This window comes from Nelumbo nucifera, chromosome 1, assembly GCF_055504915.1.
Source record: "Nelumbo nucifera cultivar China Antique chromosome 1, China Antique-T2T, whole genome shotgun sequence".
Lineage (NCBI taxonomy): Eukaryota > Viridiplantae > Streptophyta > Magnoliopsida > Proteales > Nelumbonaceae > Nelumbo > Nelumbo nucifera.
Genome location: NC_142649.1, coordinates 95,050,635 through 95,078,065, shown reverse-complemented (window position 1 = coordinate 95,078,065; position 27,431 = coordinate 95,050,635). Strand labels below are relative to the sequence as shown.

Genomic DNA, 27,431 nt, shown 5'->3' with positions numbered 1-27,431 from the left:
GGCTTTTAGAAGACATCCATCGTTTTGGAGTTACAGTAACCATATGATTGATCATCCATCGTATTATTTTTCTTTTCTACAATCAACGGTGGAAATGTATGTATGTCCATATATTTCTTTTGAATTTGTTTAAGGAATACCAACCGATAGAGGCCCTAACAATAGAGCAAGGGATAGCCGGACAGGAGGATATGGGCTCAAAAATGGAGAGCAAAACGCGTTTGACCTTGTAAATACCTGTTGACTCAACCACCTCCCCCACCGCCACCAGTCCACCACCACCTTCTCCTCCCCCCTTTGTCTTCGGACATCAAACCCGCAAAAATAAAACTCAAACTGGCTTGGGCTGCATTTGGCATTCCTTACTTATCTCCTTATTTGAAGGACTCATCTCATTTTACTGCGAACTGAAAAGGAGATAAGCCTTTAAAATATCAAACTGGCTTAGGATGCATTTGGCATTCCTTATTTTGAGGACTTATTTCATTTTAACTGCAAAAAAAAAAAAAAAGTAGGTAAAAGTCCTTAAAATAAGGAAATGCCAAATGTAGCATTAGAAGCTCAGCTTTAATCGGTTCATTCTAAAATTTTCCTTCTTTCTCCTCTAATTTGATCAACCGGTAAATTCGTATATTTATTGGGTTTGGTTTTAGCACTCTATGTAGGCTTTGTTCGGAGATATCATCTCGATATCGGTCTTGATCTCTTTGCGATAGACGCTTTGCCTGGGGCCATGGCGGACATCGTGAAGCAGATCCTGACAAGGCCGATCCAATTGGCTGACCAGGTGACCAAGACCGCCGACGATGCCCAATCCTTCAAACAGGAGTGTGCCGAGCTTAAATCCAAAACGGAGAAGCTCGCCACACTCCTCCGTCAGGCTGCCCGTGCTAGTTCCGACCTCTACGAGCGCCCCACCCGGCGCATAATCGACGATACCGAGCAAGTCCTCGACAAGGCCCTCGTCCTCGTCACAAAATGTCGTGCCAACGGCATTATGAAGCGGCTTTTTACCATCATACCCGCCACTGCGTTTAAGAAAATGTCTTCTCAGCTCGAGAATTCCATTGGCGATGTCTCTTGGCTGCTTCGTGTATCTGCCTCCGCAGATGACCGTGACGATGAGTACTTGGGCCTTCCTCCTATTGCCGCTAACGAGCCTATCCTCTGCCTTATCTGGGAACAGATTGCTACCCTCTATACGGGATCTGTTGAAGAGAGATCCGACGCGGCTGCCTCGCTTGTATCTCTCGCCCGCGACAATGATCGATATGGTAAGCTCATTATCGAGGAAGGTGGGGTGGGACCTCTTCTGAAATTGCTTAAAGAAGGCAAATTTGAAGGCCAGGAGAACGCCGCCCGGGCCATTGGTCTTCTCGGTCGTGATCCTGAGAGCGTAGAACACATGATTCACGCGGGCATCTGCTCAGTGTTTGCGAAAATCCTTAAAGAAGGTCCCATGAAGGTTCAGGCCATGGTTGCTTGGGCAGTGTCTGAGCTTGCCGCTCATCACGCCAAGTGTCAGGATCATTTTGCCCAGACCAATATAATTCGACTACTCGTTAGTCATCTCGCATTTGAGACCGTTCAGGAACATAGTAAGTATGCAATTGCGAGCAAGCAATCCATGTCGATTCATTCAGTCGTAATAGCGAGTAATAATCCCAACCAGAGCCCCAACAACAACAACAACAATGCCAACGAAGACGATAGTCAAATTCCTCATCCAATGGGGAACAAAATCCCAAGCCAGATGCATAATGTTGTTACTAACACCATGTCTTCTGGGAAATCCCCATCGAGGCCACCTCTAGCGCCAAATAACCATGGAAATCATTCGACTCATGGCAGCACCAAGCATCATCACCATTACCACCAACAACAACACCACCACCACATGCCACCATCAGGGCCTAGCATTAAAGGGAGGGAATTCGAAGACCCTGCCACCAAGGCCCATATGAAAGAAATGGCTGCTAGAGCCCTTTGGCATCTTGCCAAAGGCAATTCAACCATATGCCGAAGTATCACAGAGTCGAGAGCACTCCTATGCTTTGCAGTTCTCCTTGAGAAGGGCCCTGAAGAGGTGCAATTCAATTCCGCTATGGCATTGATGGAGATTACTGCAGTTGCCGAGCAAGACACTGAGTTGAGACGGTCTGCATTCAAGCCCAATTCCCCTGCCGCTAAGGCTGTTGTCGACCAATTACTGAGGATCGTCGAGAAGGCAGACTCCGACCTTCTCGTCCCTAGCATTAAGGCCTTGGGACACTTGGCAAGGACGTTCAGAGCAACAGAGAAGAGAATTATTGCACCATTGGTGCGTTTGCTGGATGAGAGAGAAGGGGAGGTTTCAAGGGAGGCTGCAATTTCCCTCATCAAGTTCGCAGGCACCGACAATTACCTCCATCTTGACCATTCCAAGGCCATAATCACTGCTGGAGGAGTAAAGCATCTAATCCAACTTGTCTACTTCGGAGAGCAGATAGTTCAAATTCCGGCATTGATCCTGTTGTGCTACATAGCATTGCATGTCCCCGATAGCGAGGAGCTTGCAAATGCAGAGGTTCTCACGGTGCTTGAATGGTCATTAAAGCAGGGGTCTATGATGCAAGATGTCACCGTTGAGTCATTGTTGCCAGAAGCCAAAGGTCGGTTAGAGCTCTACCAATCCAGAGGTTCAAGGGGATTTCATTGATTCAATGTGCACAAATATTCTTAACGCAAAATCGGTTTGTATCTTTTTCTTCTTATCATGGAGTGTATATATCGTTCTTTTTTCTGTTAGTGTTAAGAAGAATGTCGATAAACCCATGGAAATCCATTTCATACTTGTATGTTGTGTATTGGCATTCCATGATTGACGACCGACTGTGACAGATAGAAGTCTCGGATCCGTTACTCCTACCCAGAAGACACTGCAGCTGCACATTCGGATTTGGAGAAATTTACCGTACTTATATGCAAGGTTTTTAAAATCGGTCAGGACAGAGAACCACTCTGGGGGCAGGTTCGAATGGTCCGACCGTCGGGTCCGAATGGACGGCCCATTCTGACAAAAATTTAAAAAAGCAAAAAACAGCTAAAAACCAATGCCAGGGTCGAGGGTTCGATGGTTCGCCCACCTGAGTCAGTGGTTCACTGATCAAGTCAACGGTTCTTGGCCAAAAAGTGGTTTTGGGGTGAATGACTGGTTTCTAGTTTTTCCGAAAATTTAAATTGACCCGGGAAAGGTATGAACTTGAAGCAGTGTAAAATGCTGACTCAAGCCAACCGGAATTGTACCCCTAATGCGTAGCAGTTCTTCTAGATCCCAAATCTAGGGATACAAACGGATCAGATTAAATTTGAATTATACCCCTAATATTCTAATATAATTAAACTACCTGAACCATTCGACCCAAATGATCGAAATCGTTGACCTAGGAACTGGTGGCTATAGCGGTTTCATTTCCGGTTGATTTTTGAAACCTTGAATATAATAGATGTATACTATGGTTTGTCATATTATATATGCTCTAGAATACAGGCTATTGTACAGGCATCTCGGTATTGATTCAGGCCACTTGTATTTCATCCAACCCAATATTGGAGGCTAATTGGACGCCTTGATGGTTAATTATAAGACCTGAAATCACTTATGCCATTTAAATCTTCAGCCAATTCATAGATAGGGATGGTAATTTTTCTCATTTCCTTGATTACCGTTGAAACCCTCCTTATGGGGCAAGGATGGAGATGATTCTTTTCCCCCCACAGGGACAGGAAAGGGATAGGGATCCCCGCTTATATATATGGTTGAATATGTGAATATATTTGGATCTTTTTTAATATGATTATACATTTCAACTATTTTGTTTTTTTTTAATTTTAAATGAAATAAAAAAAAAAAAACAAAAACAAAATAATTGATATCATAAAAAATCACGAGTGGGGATGGGGACGGAGATAGGGTTTTTTGCGGAAATGGGAATAAGGAGTGGTTTCTCGTCCCCACCCTGCCCCATTGCCATTTCTATTCATGGGTGACCCTTGTCAACAACACCTACATGTTGCTATACATGTTTACTTTTTGTAGATTGTGATTTCAAATAAAGGGCCTCGGTTGGATGCCTATCCACCCCCGAAAGTCCACATACTGAAGTCGTGCAATAGCAGTGATGACCAATGAATTAATTTGGATGAAGCATCATCTCTTATTTGATCTCGACCTCTCTCGTTCTCAGCCTATGACTTTTTTTTTTATAGTACAGAGAAATGACCCCAAGCGTCAAAGAAACAAATAAACAATAATTTCATATTCGAGAGACTCGAGCTTGATACTGAAATAGGATGTACCAAGTTGGCAAGGCAATCTGCTGCATAATTTCCCTCCCTTATGACATGTTCATAGAAAACGCAGAGATTGTGGGTAGTACATAATTTTTGGCACTCTTCAATAAAGTTGTTGATGTTGCATGGGGGCTTCATTTGACCACATAGGCAATTGATGATGATACTTGAATCTCCTTCGATGAAGCATTTGAATTAAGCAAACTTGGTAGCTACAACGTGGGCATCGAGAACAGCCCAGGCTGAAGGTTATGACCTAGATAGATGTTTCCATTTTATAATCTGGTCCTGGGGGGGGGGGAGAATATTCATTTCCATTAGGAGTAACTATTTTTTGGAATAATTTAGCATTTCTATTTTCAGATATTCCATAAGGTCATACATCCTACAATCGAGTTGCATACATTTATTGTCTCGGCTTTATTTACTTTGTCCCACCAATCTTTAATGGTTTCCCCAATACTATGATTTATATCATTGATATTTAGGCCTTCCCATACTTGTTTAACCTCAAAATAGTGCAGCAACCTGTGATTTGTACTCTCATCCTCTTCACAATGTAGGCAACTTGAGTCATCCCCCACACCCATCCTTTTAGCCTCATTTTGGTTAGAATTCTGTCACTCAAAACTAGATACATGAAGAAATGAATTTTTGGAGGGCACCTAATATCCCACACTTTTTTTAGATTTTTATCTAGCACTACAAGAAAAACGGTCAAAGCCAGCGGTCAGATGACCGCCGCTTTTGACACATAGACCACCGCTGCTGGCGGTCATGAGTTCACCCCCTCAGCCACTGCTGGCTTAGGTCAAGACCGCCTGCTTAGACAGAAAAGATCGCCGCCTTAGATCCGTCAATATGTTTATTCCATTTTTTAGGTGGCAGTTAGAACCACCGCCTTAGAGTTCTTTTATGTCTAAGGCAACGGATGCATGACCGCCGGCTTTGATTTTTTTATTTTTTTATTAATATCAATTTGATTTCAACATTTGTTGCACCTATTTAATACAAATCTCATGATAGATAATGCACAAAAATCAAAATAAATAAATAAAATATTTAATTAAAGTAATAATTATTATAATATCCAAAAACAAAATGCTTAAATACAATATACAATTAACATAAAATAGTACAAAAAACAATATAAATGCAATTTAAAAGATGTATTTCCATTCGAATCATAAATTAATACATGTTACGTTTCGAACGAATACAAATTAATACATGAAAGACATCATAGCATTATGATTGTGTGGGCTCAGGAACAATAGTCAATGAAACACAAGCAACCAGAATGGCAGACGTCCGTGATAAAGCCTCTTGCATGCTTCCCAATTTCATGCATGCCTAGATTTATGGAATTGAACCACTCCTTAAAGCATCAAGAACTCTTCCATGTTGCTGCATCCACATATGATATGATGATTAGACTGAGGAATGAAACTCTCTTTATGAGGCTCAGGTCATGGCCATCATTCTGCAGGCACATATGATATGATGATTAGACTTTGAAGCAGAGAGAGAGAGAGAGATGCCAAAAGAACAATTTGGGTATTTTTTTACAGTTATCTATATCAGATCCAAGCCCACAAGAATTGGGCCCTAAAATGGTGATCACCAATATTGATGGAACTTGGTTCTTGAACATATGCCCAACAAATCCAATCTGGACTTGCTCTATTGAGATGGTTAACCTTCCTTATGTTCTGAGTAAAAAGACATGTTCCTGCTATGGACTTTGATGTGGAAATACATGGGTAGTGATTAAATTATACGTAGTGTTTTACAAGTTTTTGATACCAAAAGCAGAAAGGGATATACATATTAATTCCTTCCACACACTTTATTTGTAGTGAACTAGTGATACCAAAAGCCTCTTCCATCTAGCTAAACTAAGATCTTCTTTGAGCATTTCCCAAACAAGAAAAAAATTAATCTTTTAATCTCTAGTATCACCATACTAGTGGAAAGCTATAAATGATAGGGTGCAGGGATTATGTGAACTGGTAAAATGCATTCCAGTGCCAAGTGTTATGTGAACTGGTAAAGCAGATCATGCATAATGCATTGTATTCACTTGGCAATCTGTATTTACATGCTCTAAGGCTGCATTTGGCATTCCTGCATAAGGCCCGTTATAATTGAGGAGCCAGTTGGAAATCTGGATTTAGTTGTCGCACTCTCCATTATACTCCAACCTTTTCAGCCGTACATTGAGAAAATCCTTCCATTGATAAAAATATACAAGTACAGAGATGTTTTCTAATGCACGACTGTGAAGTGTTGTGAAAACAGTGTAAATATAAATATCTATAGTACAAATATTATAAATACAAATATAAACTTGTATTTGAAAAGAGTACAAATACAAATATGTACAGTTCAAAGGTTGCATTTTGTATTTTTAAACCTACATTTTGCACCATACATATTTGCATTTGTACCCTGTCCAAACTAAGCCTAAGAGATGCACATGCAATGGGCGGTCCTAATCTTTGATCATATATCACACGGATTCCTAAACATGCAAAATATGGGACCTGTAAGCCAAAATTATATATTCTAGAGTGATATATAATCTATAATCTCTATATATAAAAGAGGGAGTTGCACTCTTCTTTTTTGTCCTATGAAAAGAAGAAAAGAGAGGGTAGACCTGTTGCTGCAACGGATGCCTTAGAGGAAGTCCTATGGTGTATGTTGTTTGAAGATGGCATAGCTTTGGTTAATAAGACAAAAAATTGATTAGATTCAGTTCAGGATATATGCTTTAAAGTGTAAGGTTTAGAATAGAATTAAGTTAGGTAAACAGAAAATCTGGAAAGTAATTCTAATAGTGTTATCAATGTGGTTCATGATGACTACTCATTTTGGCCTCACTAATTAAGTTCTTGAGTAAGCCTACTTAAACTAAAATATCATTCAGGTTGAAAGGATCAATAATTTTACAGGATGTTTCTATAACTCAAGAATCTAGTGATGGTTATAGTATCCTGATCTAAAACTAAAGCCAGTTTAAATTTTCCTTTTCCTCCAAATGTTACTGTGTTTATTGAACCATAATCAAATAACATGTTTAATTTGATGCATCTTTTCCTTCAAAAATTGTATCCTCGACAAATTAAAGTACTTATGAAGTCATACATTTGACATTTGTTGATATAGATATAATTGTGATTCTCTCAAGTAGAAATGCAGAATAATATAATGGCAATGCATTCTTGAAGAGACCTTCAGGATGGAAGAGGGACAGCCTATGCAGTAATACTTACCACTGTTCCTTTAACTTGGGTGGAAACATGTCCCTTAGAAATGTCTGATATCAGCTTGGATAGTCCAAAATCTACAACCTTTGCAACTAAATTTTCATCCAATAGAATATTACTCGACTTAACATCTCTATGAATTATGGGGGGATTAGCATGTTCATGAAGATACGATAATCTTCTGGCTATGTCTAGAGCAATTTGGAGTCTCCTCTTCCAATCTAGGTGAATTCCCGATCTCCCTGCAGTTGATGATTGCAGAATAATTTCTTATTATGTATTAAGATATACAAAATAGGAGAACATTTATGGAACTGCGAAACATACCAGACAAACTCTCCCAAAGCATCCCATTAGGAATGAATTCATAAACCAGCATTTGCTCTCTTTGCTCTAAACAAAAACCTACCAGGTTCACCAGATTTTTGTGATGAACCCGTGAAAGCAACTCAATTTCATTTCTAAATTCATGCCCACCCTGCATTGAACCTTGTGTTTCTCTTTTAATTGCTACCACTTGCCCACTACAGAGAATTCCTTTATAAACCTGGAAAGGGAACAAAGTTCACTATATTGCCATGCATTGCTACATACCAAGAGCTTTATGAGTTATAACAAATGGATTAGTACCTTGCCATAGCCCCCAGATCCAATTTCATTGCTTTCTGAGAAATTGCTGGTGCACACTCTGAGTTCATCATAAGAAAACAATCAAGCTCCTTTTAATTTTGGTGCACCACCATTATCACTATTCATTTGAAACAACGATGCTGCAATATGGTGGATAATAGTTCAGATAAGCAATTTATATTGGAAATTGCAACTTCTCAAATTTCAACATATTATCATATGCACTTGTAAATTTGGTATAGAAAACATTATATTCATAATTGCATGGAGCACATTACCAAATGGTTTACTCAATTTAGTAGTTTTGTCTGCATGTTTCTTCTGTCAAATGGCATAGATTCCCACACCCATGAGTAAGAAGACCAAAGAAGCACAAGAAATTGCTATTCCAGCAATGGCACCTGAGCTTAGTGAAGTTCCTTGACTTCCACCTGAAACAATTGTTTTGTTCATTTTTTATCAAATACATCATTTCAAGGGGTTGACTCAAATTTTGTTTCTAAGCAGGAATAGAATAAGTTACCTGGGAAAGGATAAACAAATGCATTAAATAAGTATGGCCCAAATATATCTGAAGGTTTATAAACTTGGTTGCTCAAATAAAACCCAATCCTTTGAACCTCTGTCCTATTAAAGTACTTACCATTTGACGGGAAGAGTTCCAATTGCATCTGTAGATAGTCATCCTCATTAAAAAAGATGTTTTGGAGGGAAACCGAACCAGGCACAAGGCAAAGATTTACCTAAAGGCTCATTTCTAGTGAACGAAACATAGCGGCGTTGGACAATTCTCGGAAGGTAGGTGCTCTGAAAATTAACATCCCTGTGTATGGATAGGCACAATCACAACTCTGAGGGTTCACACTTTGTTGTGGGGGACATGACTTGGAGCCACAGTTAGTCAGGTCAGTGGAATAAGCCTGTCCTGTTCCTTGAAGCCGGCAGTAGTTATCATTCGTGGTAATTGTACATACTAGATTTCCAACAAGTCTGAAACCCATGGTAAATGAAAATGAAAATTAGTAGTCGCAATAGATGAAAGTTCATATAGAGGACACTGTAAAAGAAAAGACTAGCAGTGCATGCATGATTTCACATTAGGCTGTTCGAGTATCCAGTGCGATTTACTGATTGAATATTGTTGTTTTGCAGATCAACGAACTGCAGTTGTTACCCAAGGATTGATTCTGCTAAAACATTGGAAAAGGAACTAGGAGGAATCATTATCAAGTATTTACCTAAAGAGCTTGACTGACAATTGCTGGGGGCAGAAGACCTCTTAAGTAGTGGGCATCTCTCTCTTTCTCAGTGAAGGCAAGTCCTTTATTATGGTGTGGATCCCTCGACAGAGTATACCCACTACACAAGAGAAAAAAAAAAAAGGTTCAGATAATTAAAATGCATTAACATAATAAATAAACATTTTATTATGAAACTATAGCTTTGACATGCAATGAATTAGAAGTTGGAGGTGTGAAAATTTTGTTCCCTTTAGTGGCTTTTGTTACACAAAAGAAGTAGATGATCTTTTAACAGATTAAAATTCTACATAGGTTTGTTTTAAATAATATGTCCATCCAGCAGCCTTGTAAAGCAAGGAAATGGCTTTGGAAATCATACTCTTTCTGTCAGATGTTGTTCAAATGCTGTGCAAGTTTGGAAGAAAATTCATAGGACCTCCAATTATGGGCTTCACTTGTAACTCACATACTGATGTTACTTAAACTAAATCAAGAACCACTCACTCATTTCTCCCATCTTCTCATCAAGGACTCTAAGGTTATACTGCAACAATTTTTATAATAATAAATACACATATTGGTGGTCCTGTTTAACCTGTCCAACCCACCGATAACCAAAAAAGAGGAAGAGAAGAAAACAGAAAATTAACATTCTTGGACTGCTGAAACAATTTAGAAATGTGAAACTCCAAAAAGGGTTTAAAAGGAAGAAAAGAACCAGTGCTCTTCTAGATGAAAATGGAAAAATATTTGATTTGATGGAAGCTTTGATGGTTTGGTGGTGTCATCATAATAAGCCCAAATCTTGTGAGACCAGAGAAAGAAAACCAGAAGTTCTAAGGTTATAGTTATACATTTCTCTTACTTAAGTAGACGAAGGTTTAAATTGGGTTTTCTTTTCAGCATTAATTCAAGCTAGCTCAGAAAAGACTTACCAAAATATCCGTTAGTATACGATAATCATTAATCTCACCAGTAGATGGGTCAACCTCACTAACAATACCCACTGAAACACCTGCAAATACAGATAACCACACTTGCCACAAGAACCTAAAATAAAGAAAGAAAAATCAAGTAACCATGTTTCAGATAAGCTGTATCTAAAATAGGTTCAACAGACACATTGGATGTTCAGAATTATTTAGCCGAAAGAAGACTAGTTTCAAGGTTGCTGTCAAGAAATTCTAAGCAGTGCATTCTCTCAGTAGTCTACTACTTTTTCCTCTGTAATGTGGCCCAACTTTCTAATCAACCTATAACCCAATTCTTGGGTTCTAGATGGTGGATTTTGGAAAAAGCATCAGAATCTCAATAATCTAGATTTAAAGAATTCTAGGATCTAGAAGCCTAAAATCCAACCAAATTTTTTTTGCTTGGTAGTTTTCAATGGTTGTATGCATTCCAACCAAATTTTGGAATTGTAAATACTCTGATTACTTGTGATCTTATCAACTTTAAGAAAACTATTCAAAACTTCCCCCAACTTTACTGACCATGTCCAAAACTTCCCCTCAACTTAAGATACCTCCAGGAAACCCCTTAGAAGGTTTTATGAATTACATATACTGTAACTAAAGTCAAGGAGAGTTTTAGATAATCTCCCATCAACTTGTAAGTAGATCTAGATATCTACACACTGAAATTTTAGTCTATTGGTTGCCATAAATGCACAACTGCACATATTTATTCTGATGAAGGCAAAACAATTTCAGTTCTGTTCCTCAGAAATACAAGAAGAAATGAAAGTGTGATGGTGTGGTGGATTGGTGATGATGCTCAATAATACAAAGTGGATAGAAAATTCTGTATTAGCTTGGTTAGAGAAATTACAAATACCATAGAAATAAACAATACCTCAAAAAGAGCCTTTAATTCTGTATCCTCAACATGGCTATTTATATTTCTCATGAAGAATGTCCTGGAGGGGTGTTCACCATAAGGGTGTTCCCCTGCAACAGAGCCATAAGAAATTTGGCGTAAGATAACATTGGATTGATCCACAATTGAACAAATTAAGTTAATGTTTAACAAACATAAAATTCAGTTACAACTCTATGTAAGAAACATTCTTAGTTGTACCTAAAACCCAGGATGTATACAGACTGAAGAACCTGCAGAGTGAGCTTAGATAATTCATTTTGGAGTTGGAATATCTTTTGCCCTTTTTCATACTAGAGGTTGGTATTTGCATAAGAAATTGAGCTTAGATAGTTTATTCTTTTCTTTCAAGTTATCTATCCTTTTCGTTTATTATTATGTTCTATGCATTTCAGCATGTGTTCTTTGGAAGCTAAGTAGCACTTTTTCTCTACCATGTATGAAGAATCTTTGGAACTCTTTATTGATCGAAAAGATCACCAAAACTCTTTGTCTATAGGTGTCAATTGCCACTATAGATGCTTCCAAAAGTCCACATTAGGCTTTTACAAGATTGTTTACAGGTTGCTCCCACTGAACAGTAAAATAAGATCACCTAACATCAAAGGCAGTTCTTAAATGTCACATGCCAAAGCTACTACTTTTCTTTTGAAGAGTAAAGTGAAAATTCATTAATTGAAATAAAGAAATATAATCCGAGAGGTGACAAGATGGCACCTCAACATACAAAACACAGCAACTCTAAACCAAAAAACAAAAACTGATCCAAAGCTACTACTTAATACTTTGTGTGCTTATTTTAAACATAATAAAGAGTCGTAGTTGAAATTTAAAGCATCACCATCATTTGATGTCAGATACCTCACTAAAGATATAGCATCCTTTTTAAATTTGACAGGAGAAAACTAGGATTTGGTCAGGATATGGTAATATTCTTTAAATTTGACATTATCTCGAGGTAACCAAGGTCATCAACTACAAATCCAATTGATTTCCAATCTTTCAGCAACCAGGCATGTGGTCAGTGCTAGTACTCTCTAGGCCTTCAAAACAATGATGTTTTGAAAGAAGATAAAATTTTCAATTGAGCATATCCTGATGTCCATAAGGAATGTGAAGCATCAAAAAATGCCCTGACAAGAATATGGTAAGTTATTGGATAATACAGCCCCATCCCAAACAATCAAGATCAATTCCGAAACTAAAAGATTTAAATTAAAAACAAAAATTTCTAGAACGAACATCTTTTGACGAAGAAATTATTGTCTATAGATGATTGTAATGGATGCTTAAAAAATAAGAAAGAAACTAGCGATAGAATAAGGGAAAATAGTAGTAAACCCACCTTGAGAATGGCAGAGGAGGAAGATGGTCGGCTGGTTCTCACTTCTCACTGTTCACTGCCGCTGAAATTTCTCCTATCTTGCTCAAACGGACAGAGGTCGCTCAGAGAATGGCCCAGAAATTTCTCCCTTCTCAAGCATGGATCTTTTTCCTTCTCAAACTTCAATATAAATAATTTTTTTGTGAAGGAATCTTTCCCCTTCTCAAATGGACAGAAGTCTGCTATCTTTCTTTCTCGTGAAGAAGCTTGTCTTCTTCAAAAAATTTCTGCAAGGTTCTCTCTGAAAAGAGAACCCTCCTATCTTGTCAAACACTGTGTTAGACAATGTATGCACTCACCAATCACCAACCATCGCGGGAGAGAACCCTCCTAAATTTTTTCCTCCTTTTTGCCTCAGGCCACCCTTCACCAATGATGAATGGGCGCAGTTATAGGACTTATGGCCTACAAATCCACAACCTATGCATAGGTCGTTGATGTTTTCATGCATCACGTTAATGGTGTGATCCACTCCACCTACTGTAACAGGGATCTCCAGAACTAGGGGTATCTTAAGATTGACTGTAATGAAAACTCTTGGGAAGAGAGTACGATACCTACTGTGATTGTTTTAATTCCTGTTCCGGCTTAGCATTGCTCCAGAACTAGTTGTTGTGTTGTTTTCGTTCTTGGCCGGTACCCTTGTTTCTATTGTTCATAGTAGCTCTTTAATGGATTATCTCTTTAATTAGAGAGAAAGAGAGAGGCAAATGCTTACCTGCAGGAGCTAGCATTGTTCATTCCATATGATATGAAAATGAACTGTGATCACACAACCCCCCCCCCCCCCCTTCCCCTCCCAGAACGGAACAGTGTAACTTATAAATACGGGAGATGCTCCCAATGCATGATAAGATGTGCGTATGAGGTGCCCTATGTGAAGAGCAGATCCGGTCTCCCTAGTGATGTGCGTATGAGGTGCCCTATGTGAAGAGCAGATCCGGTCTCCCCCTCACTAGGTATCACTTTAGGACCTCAGCAACTAGCAACCATGAAATGAGAGGCTGAGGTGTTTATATACTGTATAGAATGAAAAGTATTCCAACATGCTGGTATAATTCAAAAGAATATGGACCATTATCCAATGTATATACATCCTAGGGGCCACTCTCATGCACAAATATATACAAATATGCATATATTGTGCATGTTATCTATGTACTTCTGTCATCTTTTGTAAGACCATATCCATATCTACATTAGAAAGAGGTTGTGAGGGGTCGGCCTCTAACTATAGAGCTCTGATGTTCCTACTCCTCTCATTTTTCATACAAGTGGTTATCTATTTTTAATTGAAATATAAAAAAAAAATGTAAGTTACAATAAAAACTCTCTTAGGCCAATCCAACCTTAATATGGAATCTAGCTTGGACATATCAGCACCATAACCTAACTAAGTTTCTATTCAATTCATGTGTTTGCATGGGTTTACTTGCTAGTATGACATATGCAAGAAAAGTTTGGCTGTTTGTAAAAAACAGCTTGGGCTGTTTTGAAGTTTCATATGCATGGCACGTTTGCATGGGTGTGAGGTAAAACAGTAATTGGTGTCATCATGGGCAGAAAGTTTACAAGAAATTGAATGAGATAAAGTGTGTGTGTGAGAGAGAAAAAGAGGCTTAAAAAAACCAACCCAGAAATGGATGGGCCAAATTTTTTCCATAAACCTAGCCCAACCTGCCCAAGTTGCATCCCTAGATAAATTGCAAAGGTCGTATAGCAAAGTTCTTATGTGAAATGAGTATTAACTGGCCAGGTTTAAGAGATGATCCCTTTCTTGGCAGAAGGGTGGAGGAGAGAGAGAGAGAGAAAGGGCTCTTGGTTGCCGCCACCATTGACCAACTTAGGGAATGTTTTACAACATCACTTGTTTTTTATTTTTTACTTTTTTTTGTTGGTTTCAAAACACAAATCAAAACCATCTAGTTTGGAAACAACCAAAACAAAAACACATAATAAAAAAAAAAAACATGCTTTTGTGTTTTTTGTTTTCAAAACTGAAACAAAAAACATGTTCTTCAATTTCTAGCTTGAGCATAGGTTTTCAGTTGAAAACCCAGGGGTTTGAAACTTGGAATGTGTAGCTTGAATTTCGGTTGTAGACTAATAGTCAGTTGAGTTACACTATGGCTGGCCTCAACTGAAAGCTCCATTCATTCTTGGAATGGGCTTGTTTACATGGCTGTTCAGCCCACAGAGTTGGACATGGGTTGGGTCTTAACATGCCTAAACTCCCCATGTTTCATACCAAACTAGAACTGGTTTCTGGACTCTGGTGTCAAGTGAAAAGCCTCCACAAATCAATACTAGATAGTTCAGTTCTCCTTAACACGATAACAACCTTAGAGATATTTAAATAATTAGAGTTCCAATATTAAATAAAATCAATAAATCATAATACAATCCCATTGTAATCGTATCCCATTTTGATATGGACATATAGAGATAAACAAGGAATTCCTTGAACTCATATGGGGTCCAAATGAACTTTATCAACAAATAAGCACTGGAATCCAAAAATGTCTACTAATTTTTGGTTCGACGATTATCATTACTAAAGAAATCAATTGGGTCCACAGAGAACATAAAAAGAGTTACAGAACAAGGCCCAATTAGAACAGAATGGTAGAATAGTATAAGTTCTTAACTTTGTTAATATATAACACCAATCCACCACCTCAAAATGATGCATCAAAGCGCATATAATCTTCTTTGCTAACTTGTGAGGATCAAGTTAATGCAGTCAGAAACAATCACCCACTTTTCTGAGACTCAATTCAGCTGCTAACTGAAGACCAAGCAAGAACCATGCCGTCAATCCACTACGGTACCCCACCTTCGGATTGGTCGGGTCAGCTTTTTCGGCGTCTTCTCCAATTCATCAGGGTTCGAGTTCCACGATCCGACCGGAACGGAGACAAGCGAACGACCCGCTCTTTGGTTATCGATCCGGTCTGATCCGGCGTTTCCACACCAATCACCGGCCACCGGATTTACCCGTCATTCTCTTTGACAAATCTGAAATCTCAAGCCACAACCTCAGAACCTCTAGACTCTCTAGTTCGGTATCGTATGGTGTCGGGGAGAAGAGGAATCTGAATATCTGATCCAGTGACCAGTGGGTAGTTCGTATTAGGGGCCGAAGACTTATCCTCACAGAATCCGACTCCCTCCAACAATAACCACCACTGCATTGCCCTTCCATTCTCCTCCACCCACTCCAAATCCTAACCCTTTTTCTCGCTCCTCTCCCCCCCATCTTCTCCTCCTCTTTCTTTTCCTCGTCAAACCTCTCAACCACATTTACTTTCGTTCACTTTTTCTTCTCCACCGAAATCATGGCTTCTGCTTCTGCTGCACTGACTGCTGCAGTCTCTCTGCCATCCTCCAAGTCATCTCCTCTTCCCACCAGAACATCTATAACCTCTCTGGAGAGAATCGGCTTCAGCAAGGTAAAGTTCTAACGAATAAACAACTTAAATGAATGAGACCGGGGGAGCGCTTCATGGTTGAGATTATCTTTCTTTTTTGCATTTTTCCTCTTCTATTGTATCCGGGTTTTCCTTCTCTTACCGTTTATCGTCTCGTTTTGGGTTCTATAGACTTGTTTGTACTATAGGAATGTCTCTATTCGTGGGAGAGTGGTTTCTATCAGAGCTCAGGTCACCACTGAGGCACCGGCTAAGGTAGAGAAGATTTCCAAAAAGAATGAAGAAGATGTGGTTGTTAACAAGTTCAAGCCCAAGAACCCATACACTGGTAGATGCCTTCTCAACACCAAGATCACCGGCGATGATGCTCCCGGAGAAACTTGGCACATGGTCTTCAGCACTGAAGGTACTGATTTTTCTTATTATTTTGTCTCCCAGATGAGTTTTGTTGGTTGAAATTTGATGTGGCATTTTTCTTGTTTGATCATTTGTGCCGGTTGCTTGAATGATACAGGGGAAGTCCCATACAGAGAAGGGCAATCTATTGGAGTAATTCCGGATGGCGTTGACAAGAACGGAAAGCCCCACAAGCTGAGGCTGTACTCGATTGCCAGCAGCGCTCTTGGGGACTTCGGAGACTCCAAGACCGTAAGTCTTATTCAGAAATACCTGATTTTTCTAATCTCTTTTTCCCAGTTAAAATAATCCGTAAAAGTGCAGAATGCGCACTGAATTTTCCTTACCCCTTACTATAATTCGTTAATCTGTTGATAAATCATAAATACAAAGCTACGATTTTAAGCTCTCGATGGAAAGTTCTCTTTCTTTTATTACAACCAATTAAGTTTTGCGTGTCTTTATAGGTCTCTCTGTGTGTCAAGCGACTTGTTTATACCAATGAACAAGGGGAAATAGTTAAAGGAGTTTGCTCAAATTTCCTATGTGAGTCTTTTTCAATTTTCCTCTCGCAATTGTCTCTATGTAGTTCTGGGATTCTAACCTGGTCATTGTAGTGAAAGTATATACTTTGATGATTGGTAATTGGGAAAGTTCTCTAGTTATTTTATCCTTTACCCTTGTAACTCTAATTGTTTGATCTTCAGGTGATTTGAAACCTGGAGCTGAAGTGAAGATTACAGGACCTGTTGGGAAAGAAATGCTTATGCCAAAAGATCCTAATGCCACAATCATAATGGTAGTCTTCATTGATGAATGTCCATCTTTTTTTTTTTAATTTTATGTTGTGTGCTGTAATATTAAAATTGCCATTGAATTCTTTGTTCTGCTTATGTACCGTTTTTGAGTTCTATGGGTTTATCAATAGCTGTTGTCTTGTCTCTATTCTTGCAGCTTGCAACAGGAACAGGAATTGCTCCTTTTCGTTCATTCTTGTGGAAAATGTTCTTTGAGAAGCATGAAGACTACAAGGTACACAGATCTCCTTAAGTAGGATTTTAATGCATTATCATTTGAAATGACTTATTACACATTTCTAACTTGAAACAAAGATGGGGCCCAGACCTTGAACAACTAATTTTGTATCTGAAAGTAATAAAATGGAGGCAAAGACAATGTCTCATAGACACATGGTTCTATCATCTGTGGGGCCATTGAGAACCACTGAATAGCTGGATCAAGGAGGACTTCGTTGATATGGGCCCTTATGTACTCAATCCCTGGAAGGTGCTTGTGACAGCGACACCTTCAGTATTAGGGGTGATACTTGTTCAACCTTTTTAGTGGATTGAGTGCAAACCAATTTCCATGGCCACCGCCGAGCAGCTTCTAGAGAAGCATCCAATTGTTTGATATATTCCAAGGTTCACATTTCACTACTCTGACACAATTAAAGGGATGTCAATATGAATTGTGAAGTTATTCTTAGTAAGCGGCTCTAATTTTAACATGTTTTGCAGTTCAACGGATTGGCATGGCTCTTTTTGGGTGTTCCAACAAGTAGTTCATTGCTCTACAAGGAGGTTAGCTAGTCTGTAATTTCATGCTCTTCAGGAATTTTTCTGGTTTTTGGATTAATTGTTTGCAGAATTTTTTGAAGGACAACCTAAAATCTTTCCATGCTGGTTGGACAGGAATTTGAGAAAATGAAAGAGAAAGCACCCAACAACTTCAGGCTTGACTTTGCTGTGAGCAGAGAACAAACAAATGAAAAAGGTGAGAAGATGTACATTCAAACCCGAATGGCCCAGTACGCAGAGGAGCTATGGGAGTTACTCAAGAAAGACAACACCTATATCTATATGTGTGGACTGAAGGGAATGGAGAAGGGAATTGATGACATAATGGTGTCTTTAGCTGCAAAGGATGGTAAGAATAGATCGAGTGGTTAGGACATGATATAATGCTTGTACATATTGTTTCTCTCATTGACTTTCACATGCCCTATTTTGCAGGAATTGATTGGGCCGAGTACAAGAAGCAGTTGAAGAAGGGAGAGCAGTGGAATGTGGAAGTATATTGAAGCTTGCTTCTTTATGGAAGCGCTTTTATCTGCAGAAGCCATCCTGCCATGCTCCCCTGTGTGCTATGTAGATAGGTAACATTGTAATTTGTTTTAATTTTCTTATAAAGCAGTTCTATTGCTGTGGCTCCTGCAAAAGTTGGAACAAAGAGCGAATATCTACCAACCATACAGTGTAGTGGGAAGTAACTTCAACCTCTTGTAAGCATTTTTCAACTTCATTTGTTGATATCAATCCCAATTTTCATGCAGCAAACATGAGTATGTTTCAATATGGATTACATTTTGGACAGTAGAACTAGCATAATTTGGCTCCATCATCCAGCTCTACTCGGATTTATGGGAAAATTTACTCAAATTGTGCTACTCATACAGAAGATTTTTCTTCAGAATGAAATATGATGTAAAGACCCTGGATATCCATGTTACGTAGGATAGCATCAACAAGTTGTCATATAGAGAATTTACACTCGCACTTGAAATATTTAACATGATGGAAAATTGGTTATAGTTCTGCTACCATAACCCATCATCATCCATGCCTTATCCCAACTATATGGGATTGGATACATGAATCCTGTTTCGCCAACCTATTCTATTTAAAGCCATATCCACCGTTAAATTATTAGTGCTTAAATCATTTATTACTACTTGTACCCATAGCCCCCTTCAATTCTGCTACCATAACCCTAATTAAAGATGCTGAATTCCCTTTAAGCCTGAAATCACTGTATCTATACAATGGAAACGTGAAAACAAGTGATATGACGCTAAAATAACTTCATTTTATTTTAAAATCAAGCCACTCAGGAATGACGAGGACTCTTTATAGTTGGGAGATTATTTAATTGGGTGACACTCGACCCCTGGGATGAGTGGTTACTCTTGGTTATAAAAGTTTATAGTTGGTATCATAGCACATCTTTATCAATAACCCAATTCAACCAAATTTGAGTTGGAGTTTAGAGCAAGGTTCAAAATATTGCAACTATAGGGACATACCGGTCCATACATATTGTTCCAGTTTATGGTTGATGCATGGAACACCGCAAATTGGGGTGTTTCACTATTTTTCGCACCATCCAAGTGTATCAAACCCATTTTGCCTGTATTGACTGCAAAGGTAGGGTATCAGTGTAGCCATTTACAAAATTCATAAGAGGATGACAGAACACTCTCAAACTCCTTTACACAACCCAAGGTGACCAGATCAGCAAAAGAATTACAACAAAGCATAAAAAAAAAATAAATCAAGATTTTTGAAATCATAATTGTCTTGGATCCAACGTAAGAAGAGAAAAAGAAGTAAGTTTTCTTTGATGTTTCTATTTTAGATTCATTTGTTCAAATTCTGTTTATGTTTGAATGTTATAAAACACTTAGATCTACAATAATATACTTTCGTCGTCTTTAAAATCCAATATTTTTTGGTCTTACAAGTAAATCTATATAATTTTTGACAAAAAAAATTGGTGGAAAATATAAAATAACAGAAAACTATTATATATTTTGCATGATTTGATTACAGGGAATAACTATAATGCTAATATATGGATGGATGATCTTTCATATACTTATATTCATAGATCCATCAAAGTTTTTGTTTTTTTTTTGATTTTTTTTAAATTTTGGAATAAAAATAAATATAAAATATTTATTTAAAAAAAAATCGTACTCAATTGTGACTCGTATCAGGGTCTCTTGGGTGTGGATGGTTATATAATTTGATTCTTTGCTCTTATAAATTTATTTTTTAGCGAAATTTTGAGAGAAATAAAAATACAGTATATAAAAAAAGGAAATTTAATATGGTTTTACATTATGCAATGATAGATAATAACGATAATGTGGATCCATGGATCTATCATATTCATAGATCAATTATAAACTTTTTTGCCAATATTTATTTTTTTGAATTTTTTGTAATTTTGAAAATAAAATAAAGTATGTGATTCTTATATTTGCCTTGGTAAGTAATATTTATATGTTTGTGAATGATGATGACTCACTATATATTTATTCATAGAGACCATTAAAGTACGTGATTCTTATGTATAAAAACATCACTTAAGATTTATATTTACTTTTTCTTTTTTTAATGCATTTTTATGATTTATTTGTGTTCCCATGTCATATCCTTGAGTATTTGTATTTTTCATCCGCATTTATGCATGTCCAAAGCCTAACATAATACTTCTCATAAAATTGCATGTCTGATATGCCTTGCATTTTTAATACTTTGAACCTTGATTCTAAATCATCTATAATAGTACATAGGTTTGATTGGATTAGGGTTGGGGTTCAATAATTGAGATAGGGTTAAGGTTGAGTTGAGCTCAATCCAATTTAGTCTGGCTCAATTTTCTATTCAAATGCAACTTGACCCATTGAAGTAAAGATGTCATTAGCTATCAATTCAAAATATTTAGCATTATCACCTTTTTGGATTTTCATGCTATTTAAATCAAAAACTGCATTGGTAGGTCCCACCTGACATTGTTTTATAAGATTTGAACATATAAGAAATTATGAAAAATTGGTGGATATATCACACATGAAGATTGAGGTCTATTATTTATGTTTCTATTTATGGAAGTGAATATATATTTCAAAAATATGTCTGGCATGTCATAAAATTTCTTCCAAATTTGAATATATATGAGAAATTTTTATAAAAATAATTGGTGGGATCACATGAAAATTGGTAGCCCCAACATGATTGTTGGTGGCCCTCACATATGTAGCACATGTCACCACATTTTTTCCAAATTTGAACATAGGTGGCTCCCAAATGTTGATAGAGACGTAATGCCCAATGTTTCTCTTTATTAACATGAATAGGCATTCCGAATATGAGGGACATGCTACATTTCTTTCAAGAATAAAGCCAATTCTTGCTCAAGTGCAAGAAGACTTTTGGGCATGCAACACTTAGGTAAGGAAAGGAATTTAAATTATTGGCCATTTCTAGATAAAATTTGAATAGGTGTCCATTTTAAGCATCATCTTGCCCCATTCATGTCAAATATTGGCAAAATTGAGTAAAAACTGGGCCCCAAAATGTGAACCAAATAGGGCCCTAAAGAACTCAAAAAGCCATTAAGGTCATATAGTAGCCCAATAGTTTAATATGCATGATTTCAAAGGGCTTAAGCTCTGAGGCAAGAGACTTGGGTTTTGCTTAGAGGCTTAAGCCTTTGTTAGAAATAAGGGTGAAAACAAATCGAGCTTTTTATGAGTTATTCGAGCTTGGCTTGTGAAAAGCTTAACTCGGCTTGGTATAAATCAAGCTTCACGCTGAGCTTGAGCCCAATATATAGGATTGTTTTCTAATCAAGCCAAGCTCAAGCCTAATATAGTTCAGCACATAAGGCTCGCTAACCTAATCAAGCTTGTATATGTAATAAAAATATTATACATATAAAAAATAATATATACATAAATATATAAATAAAAATAAAAATATTGTATATATTATTTTTAGTTTTTATATGTATAACAATAACTAGTTTTTATAATTTTTAAATTTTTTATGTGTAAAATAACAAAATTAAATATTTTATATTTATATTTTTAATTTTAATCGAGCCGAACTCAAGCTCAACTCTCTAGCTTGAACCGAGCTTGAACTCGAGCTTAAGCCTCATGGCTTTCTAGCAATTGGAGATTGAATAGTCAAATATTCGGTTTGGCTCAACTTGGATCCACCCCTAATTAGAAATATGTATAAGCCCCCAAGATGTAAGCCCTAAAGCCCCAACACTCCCCCCCACCCCCCACCCACCCAAAAAAAAAATGGATGTAATCCATAAAATGCATAAGCCTCAAAGCCTACAACAATTTATTTATTTAATATTATTGTTTTATGTTTCTTTTTAAGTTTAAAATATATGGAAAGAGGCACTTTGATAATTATGGGACAAATAAAAGTATTAGAAAAAAAAAAGCTAATCAAGCAAATAGGGTTCCTAGTTTCCCATAGGAGGTGATTTAGCACGATCAGGCTGCTCCCAGCTGGAGGTGACTTGGCTTCCAGACAGACGGTGGACTGAACCTGCAAGGATATCAGAGAACCTCGGGATGCTAACCCGGTGAGGTCACTCCAATGCTTAAGTCAGTAGGCTAGTAGCGAGCTAAAATTGCTTGAAAATGAGAGAGCTTGAGAGCAGGAAATCACGCATACCCTGTACCCCTGGGGGGTGGAGCCTTTATATAATGGAGTCCTCGCGGGTTTCGTGGAGTAGTTTCGGAATCCTCGTCATGATGAGATCCGTTTTTGCGATAATGGGAGATAGTGTTGCTAACTTATAAAGTTTATCAAGTCCGCCTGAATTGGTCGGGGGAGATAACGCTGGCTGTTATGCGACGTGATCCCGTGAAGTCCGGGAACCGTCGAAGGGATTTTCAGGATCCTCATAGTGGCACGTCGGTATCCCTGAGCTGACGCTTTTAAGTCTCGAACTAGACTGAATGTCGAAGTGCCTTGGAATCTAAGTGTTCTTGTTGCGATCTGGTACCGAGGCGATCTCATTTCGAGGTGACCCTGTCTCAAGGTCACTTTAGCTCGGGGTAGATGGGTACCTAAAATTGTTATGCTGCGGGCTGATCATGCTGAGCTGTCGTCTGTTAGTCAGGTCATGTCTACATGTCACAATATCATTGGAGGGCCAAATCCGCCCTCATCAGGAGGCAAATAGAAATGCTCCCTAAATGCACTTACCCTAAAAACACTTACCCAGGTAAGTATCTTACTAAAAAGCAAACAGAGCCTTAGGGTTTTAGAAGAGTTCAATGAAACAAGGACCAAAATAAACCTTCATCGTTCCATTAATTTGGTCAAATTAAGTAGATTTTTTTCTTATTATTCTATATTTTGGGGTCACTAAAAATTTAGCTTCCTAAGTTTGTCAAATTAAGTAGATTTTTGCCTCTTAATTCTCTTCCCAATGGATTGTGTGTGGATAAATTTCATGTTTTGTGTTTTTATGTTATGCTTTTTGTATTTTCATAAATATTGTTTTCAAAACAAGCTTTTGATGGTAAAAACATTAATATGTGTTTGGTTACAACGTATTGCTCTACCACATGTAGACTTGGCAATTGGGTTGGGTGGGTCGGGTTCGGGTTCGATCAAGGTACTTCATGTTGATTTTAGGTTGGGTTGTCAAATGTTAAACCCTAATCCTAAATGTTCGGGTTAGGTTGACCCATGGGTCAATTCAAGTCATCCCAAAAAATAATTAAAATTTAAAACAATAAAGAAAAATTACATGAAAAATGTCAAAATTAAAAGAATTAACCTTAAAATTCCAAATATAAAATAAAAAATTGAATATTTAACAATTTAAAGAGTAAACAATAAAAAGTGAAGACTAAATAGAAAAAATTAAAGAGTGGAAACTTCTAACAATGCATAAATAATCCCAATTAGACTTGACAATCGAGTCAGCGGGTTGACCCATGACCCAACCCAACCCAACCCAGTTTTTTTCAAGTTGGGTCAAGTCGAATCATTTTCACATTCGGATAGCTAAATATGAGACCCTAACCCTATTTTTTGAGTTGGGTTGGATCGGGTTCGTGGGTTGGGTTGGGTTGGGTCCATATGTGACATGATATATTCAACATATGAACCTATTATTTGTTGAAATTTATAATATAAAAATATCACATGAACCATAGTTGTGCCATGTGACACAAATTAATGCCATGTGGTATATATTTTGCCTAGTTTATGGACATCAAATTTGGAATATATTTTGCCATGTGTTACAAATTTGCCACATGGCATATTTTGTCATGTATTACAATTTTTTCCATATAACATATTTTTCATGTATCACATGTTTTGGCTACATGACATATATTTGACATGTGTCACTAACTTTGCCACATGAAGTTTGGGTTATATATAACCCAAGTTGCTTTCTTTGTTAAGCTAAAAAATGTTGTTTCATTCTTTTTTCTAAAATGTTGGATAATTATAAATCTAGTATCGATTATATAGATGATTCATTAGAAAATCTCATTATTGAAAGAAATTTTGATGATGGAGATTTTTTAATAATATAAAACATATAATTGGTCGTTTGAACAATTTAATAAATTTGGATATTGGAATTTGAAATATAAAAGGTTTATTGTTTTATGGTTATTAGTTGATTAATTATTATTTTATTGAATATAAAAATCTAGATTTTGTCATAGATGATTGTAAATTCTATTAATTCTCTCTCTCACATACATACGTACACATATTTATTTGGTAAGTGTTTCTTAAAAAACTTACACAGGTTTTATCTATATTTTTTTAATTTACAGATAAATTATATAATGATATTTTATTTGTAAAAAGATATTATTAAAAAAATAAAATGGACAAATTTATCCAATTACATTTTATAAACTTTTTTCTTACGTGGAAGCATTATTTAATTGAAGATGGGTATAATTTTACCACAAACTTTCCCCTTCAATCCATGAAAAATGTACGGGGCTTGATGTAGAAGGTGATGTAAGCAGTATAAGTAATTGGATTTGGATAGAATCTAACTATATATAAATTAAAACTGGTCCTCAGGTCTCTCCTTTTAGAAAACCCTCAATTCTATTTTTCTGTTTTTTTTTTCTTAATTTTTTAATTCATGTAATTATCTCACAACCAAAGCATGGGAACGTTTGGACTTTCAAAGCCCCTCCCGCCCACGTCTGCCATTAAATCTTATCTTATAGGAAGTCTAGGAACTTTGAACTTACAAGCTTTTCTACAAAAACTGTTGGACTCTCATGCATATTTGTTCTTTTCTTTTTTTTCAGTCTGACTTTATTCAAATATCAGATTCGAATTCACTCGAGCAGACGTGATTTAGCTTGGAAGAAGAATCTCAGCAATTCTCCAATTGTACGTATTTGTATTTTGTTTTTTTTGCAAAAAACAGATTTTATTAGGTAATTTTTTTTGCATTATTGGGTGAATTATTAAGTGTTTTTCTGATGCTGAATATCAAAAATAAAATTGACTCATTAAAAAGTAGAGAAAACAGCAAGAAAAAGCAATAAAAAATGAAAAAAAGTTAACCGGGTCGTCGCAGAACCCGTTTCAACGGTTGGGCGAAGAAGACAATGAAAACGGTTTTTTGCGATCCGTTTTCGATAGAATATTGGGTACATCCGAACCCGAATTGTTTTAGGACGGTTCGCACCAATCGTCCGTTACACGGTTAATTACAATAATTAATGTTGATTAACATTAACAATAATTAACGTCAATAAATTTAATGTTGATTACGCGGATTGGTTGTGAGATAATTAACGACCAAACGTAATAAATACTGTATTAACGTCAAAAAATTTAATGTTGATTACGTGGACTGGTTGTGAGATAATTAACGTCCAAACATTAATAAATACTGTAATTACAGTATTATTTATTGGTTGACTTTAATAATTACAGTATTATTTTAATTACAACACTTTTCATAATTACAGTATTTATCTAATTTTTAATAATTAACATTATTTTAAAAATACAGTATTTCTTAATTAACAGTATTAATTACAATATTAAATTAATTAACAGTAATTTGTTAATTACATTTAATAAATACATTTAATGAACAGTAGTAAACAGTAATAAATACATTACTTTTAAAAAATAATATATTTTTAATTAAAAGTAAATAACAGTAATAAATTAGTTTGATTAAAATTAACAATAAGTAATTACTGTTAATTGCTTTTAATGAATTAATTATTGTTAATACAACATAATTGATTACTGTTAATATTAACAGTATTTACTAATTAGAGTAATTTAATAATTACATTATTTTTTAGAATTTTTAATAAAATACATTTAATGACATTTAAATAATTACAATATTTTAATAAATACAATATTTATTAATTACAAGTATTAATAATCACTGTATTTATTAATTAACAGTAATTTAATAAAAATGTATTTATTAACTAACAGTATTTTCAAAAAAGAAAACTAACAGTAATTTTTTTATAATTAACTGTATTTTCATAATTTTTAATAATTAACATTATTCTAAAAAATACTGTATCTATTAATTAACAGTATTGAATACAGTATTTAATTTACACTATTTAATTATAATAATAAATGATTATCACAAAATTAACTGTAATTATTTTGTATAATTAACAACAATTATTTATATAATTAACAAAAATCAACATATAGTAATTTAATAATTAACAGTAATTATTTTCAAAAAATTACATTTATTTACATATAAATAATTACAATATTAATAAATACATTATTTGATTTACACTATTTAATAAATACATTATTTTAAAAAAATGATATATTTTTAATTAAAAGTAATTAACACTAATTATTGTAATTAACAGTAATTATAAGTTAAGCTGTAAATTACAATTACCAGAAAATTACATTTATTGAATTAACATTAATTATTAATTAACAGTAGTATAATTCACAGTATTAAACAGTAATTATAATCTAAGCTATAAATAGCATAAAATTACACATAATTATCAGGTAATTATATTTAATTAGTTTTAGCCAAGAAATTACCAATATATTTCTAAAAATATGATGATTTCCAGAAATTAATATATATATATCCTTTCTCCCCCACCCTTTTCCTAATTTCTCAGAGTTTTGAAATTTCTATTTTCTTAATCCACATAATATCATTTAAACCAATGCAGGAGGCATTTGGGCTTCCAATGCATCTCCTGCCACAGGCTTTTATTTCAACGATACTCCAAACTCCTCTCTATCTT

At 36.1% G+C, this 27,431-nt stretch overlaps 2 protein-coding genes and 1 pseudogene across 3 annotated transcripts; 2 read left to right on the top strand and 1 right to left on the bottom strand.

Moving 5' to 3' along the window:
* The first annotated feature begins 461 nt into the window (after nt 1-461).
* LOC104605548 (uncharacterized) lies at nt 462-2,833 on the top strand. Its single transcript, XM_010270357.3, has one exon. The coding sequence runs from the start codon at nt 734-736 to the stop codon at nt 2,696-2,698; it is 1,965 nt and encodes a 654-aa protein (XP_010268659.1). The 5' UTR covers nt 462-733; the 3' UTR covers nt 2,699-2,833.
* A 2,649-nt stretch (nt 2,834-5,482) lies between these two features.
* On the bottom strand, nt 5,483-9,235 carry LOC104605547 (leucine-rich repeat receptor protein kinase HPCA1-like; annotated as a pseudogene). Its single transcript, XR_016081469.1, has 6 exons — nt 8,758-9,235; nt 8,513-8,665; nt 8,235-8,374; nt 7,932-8,151; nt 7,611-7,846; nt 5,483-5,739 (listed from the first exon to the last, which is right to left on the bottom strand). The product of XR_016081469.1 is annotated as a leucine-rich repeat receptor protein kinase HPCA1-like (transcript).
* A 6,549-nt stretch (nt 9,236-15,784) lies between these two features.
* On the top strand, nt 15,785-18,903 carry FNR1 (ferredoxin-NADP[+]-oxidoreductase 1). Its single transcript, XM_010270356.3, has 9 exons — nt 15,785-16,189; nt 16,340-16,574; nt 16,683-16,816; nt 17,032-17,110; nt 17,272-17,363; nt 17,519-17,596; nt 18,085-18,147; nt 18,259-18,493; nt 18,580-18,903. Exons 1-9 carry the CDS (start codon nt 16,076-16,078, stop codon nt 18,645-18,647), a joined length of 1,098 nt encoding a protein of 365 aa, XP_010268658.1. The 5' UTR covers nt 15,785-16,075; the 3' UTR covers nt 18,648-18,903.
* Nucleotides 18,904-27,431: the final 8,528 nt, after the last annotated feature.

Bases quoted from the DNA above. Each gene is read 5' to 3' on its own strand.
- LOC104605548 (XM_010270357.3), top strand. From the start codon at position 734: ATGGCGGACATCGTGAAGCAGATCCTGACAAGGCCGATCCAATTGGCT.
- FNR1 (XM_010270356.3), top strand. From the start codon at position 16,076: ATGGCTTCTGCTTCTGCTGCACTGACTGCTGCAGTCTCTCTGCCATCC. The intron at 16,575-16,682 runs GTACTGATTTTT...TGAATGATACAG, and splicing joins CATGGTCTTCAGCACTGAAG to GGGAAGTCCCATACAGAGAA. The intron at 18,494-18,579 runs GTAAGAATAGAT...CCTATTTTGCAG, and splicing joins GTCTTTAGCTGCAAAGGATG to GAATTGATTGGGCCGAGTAC.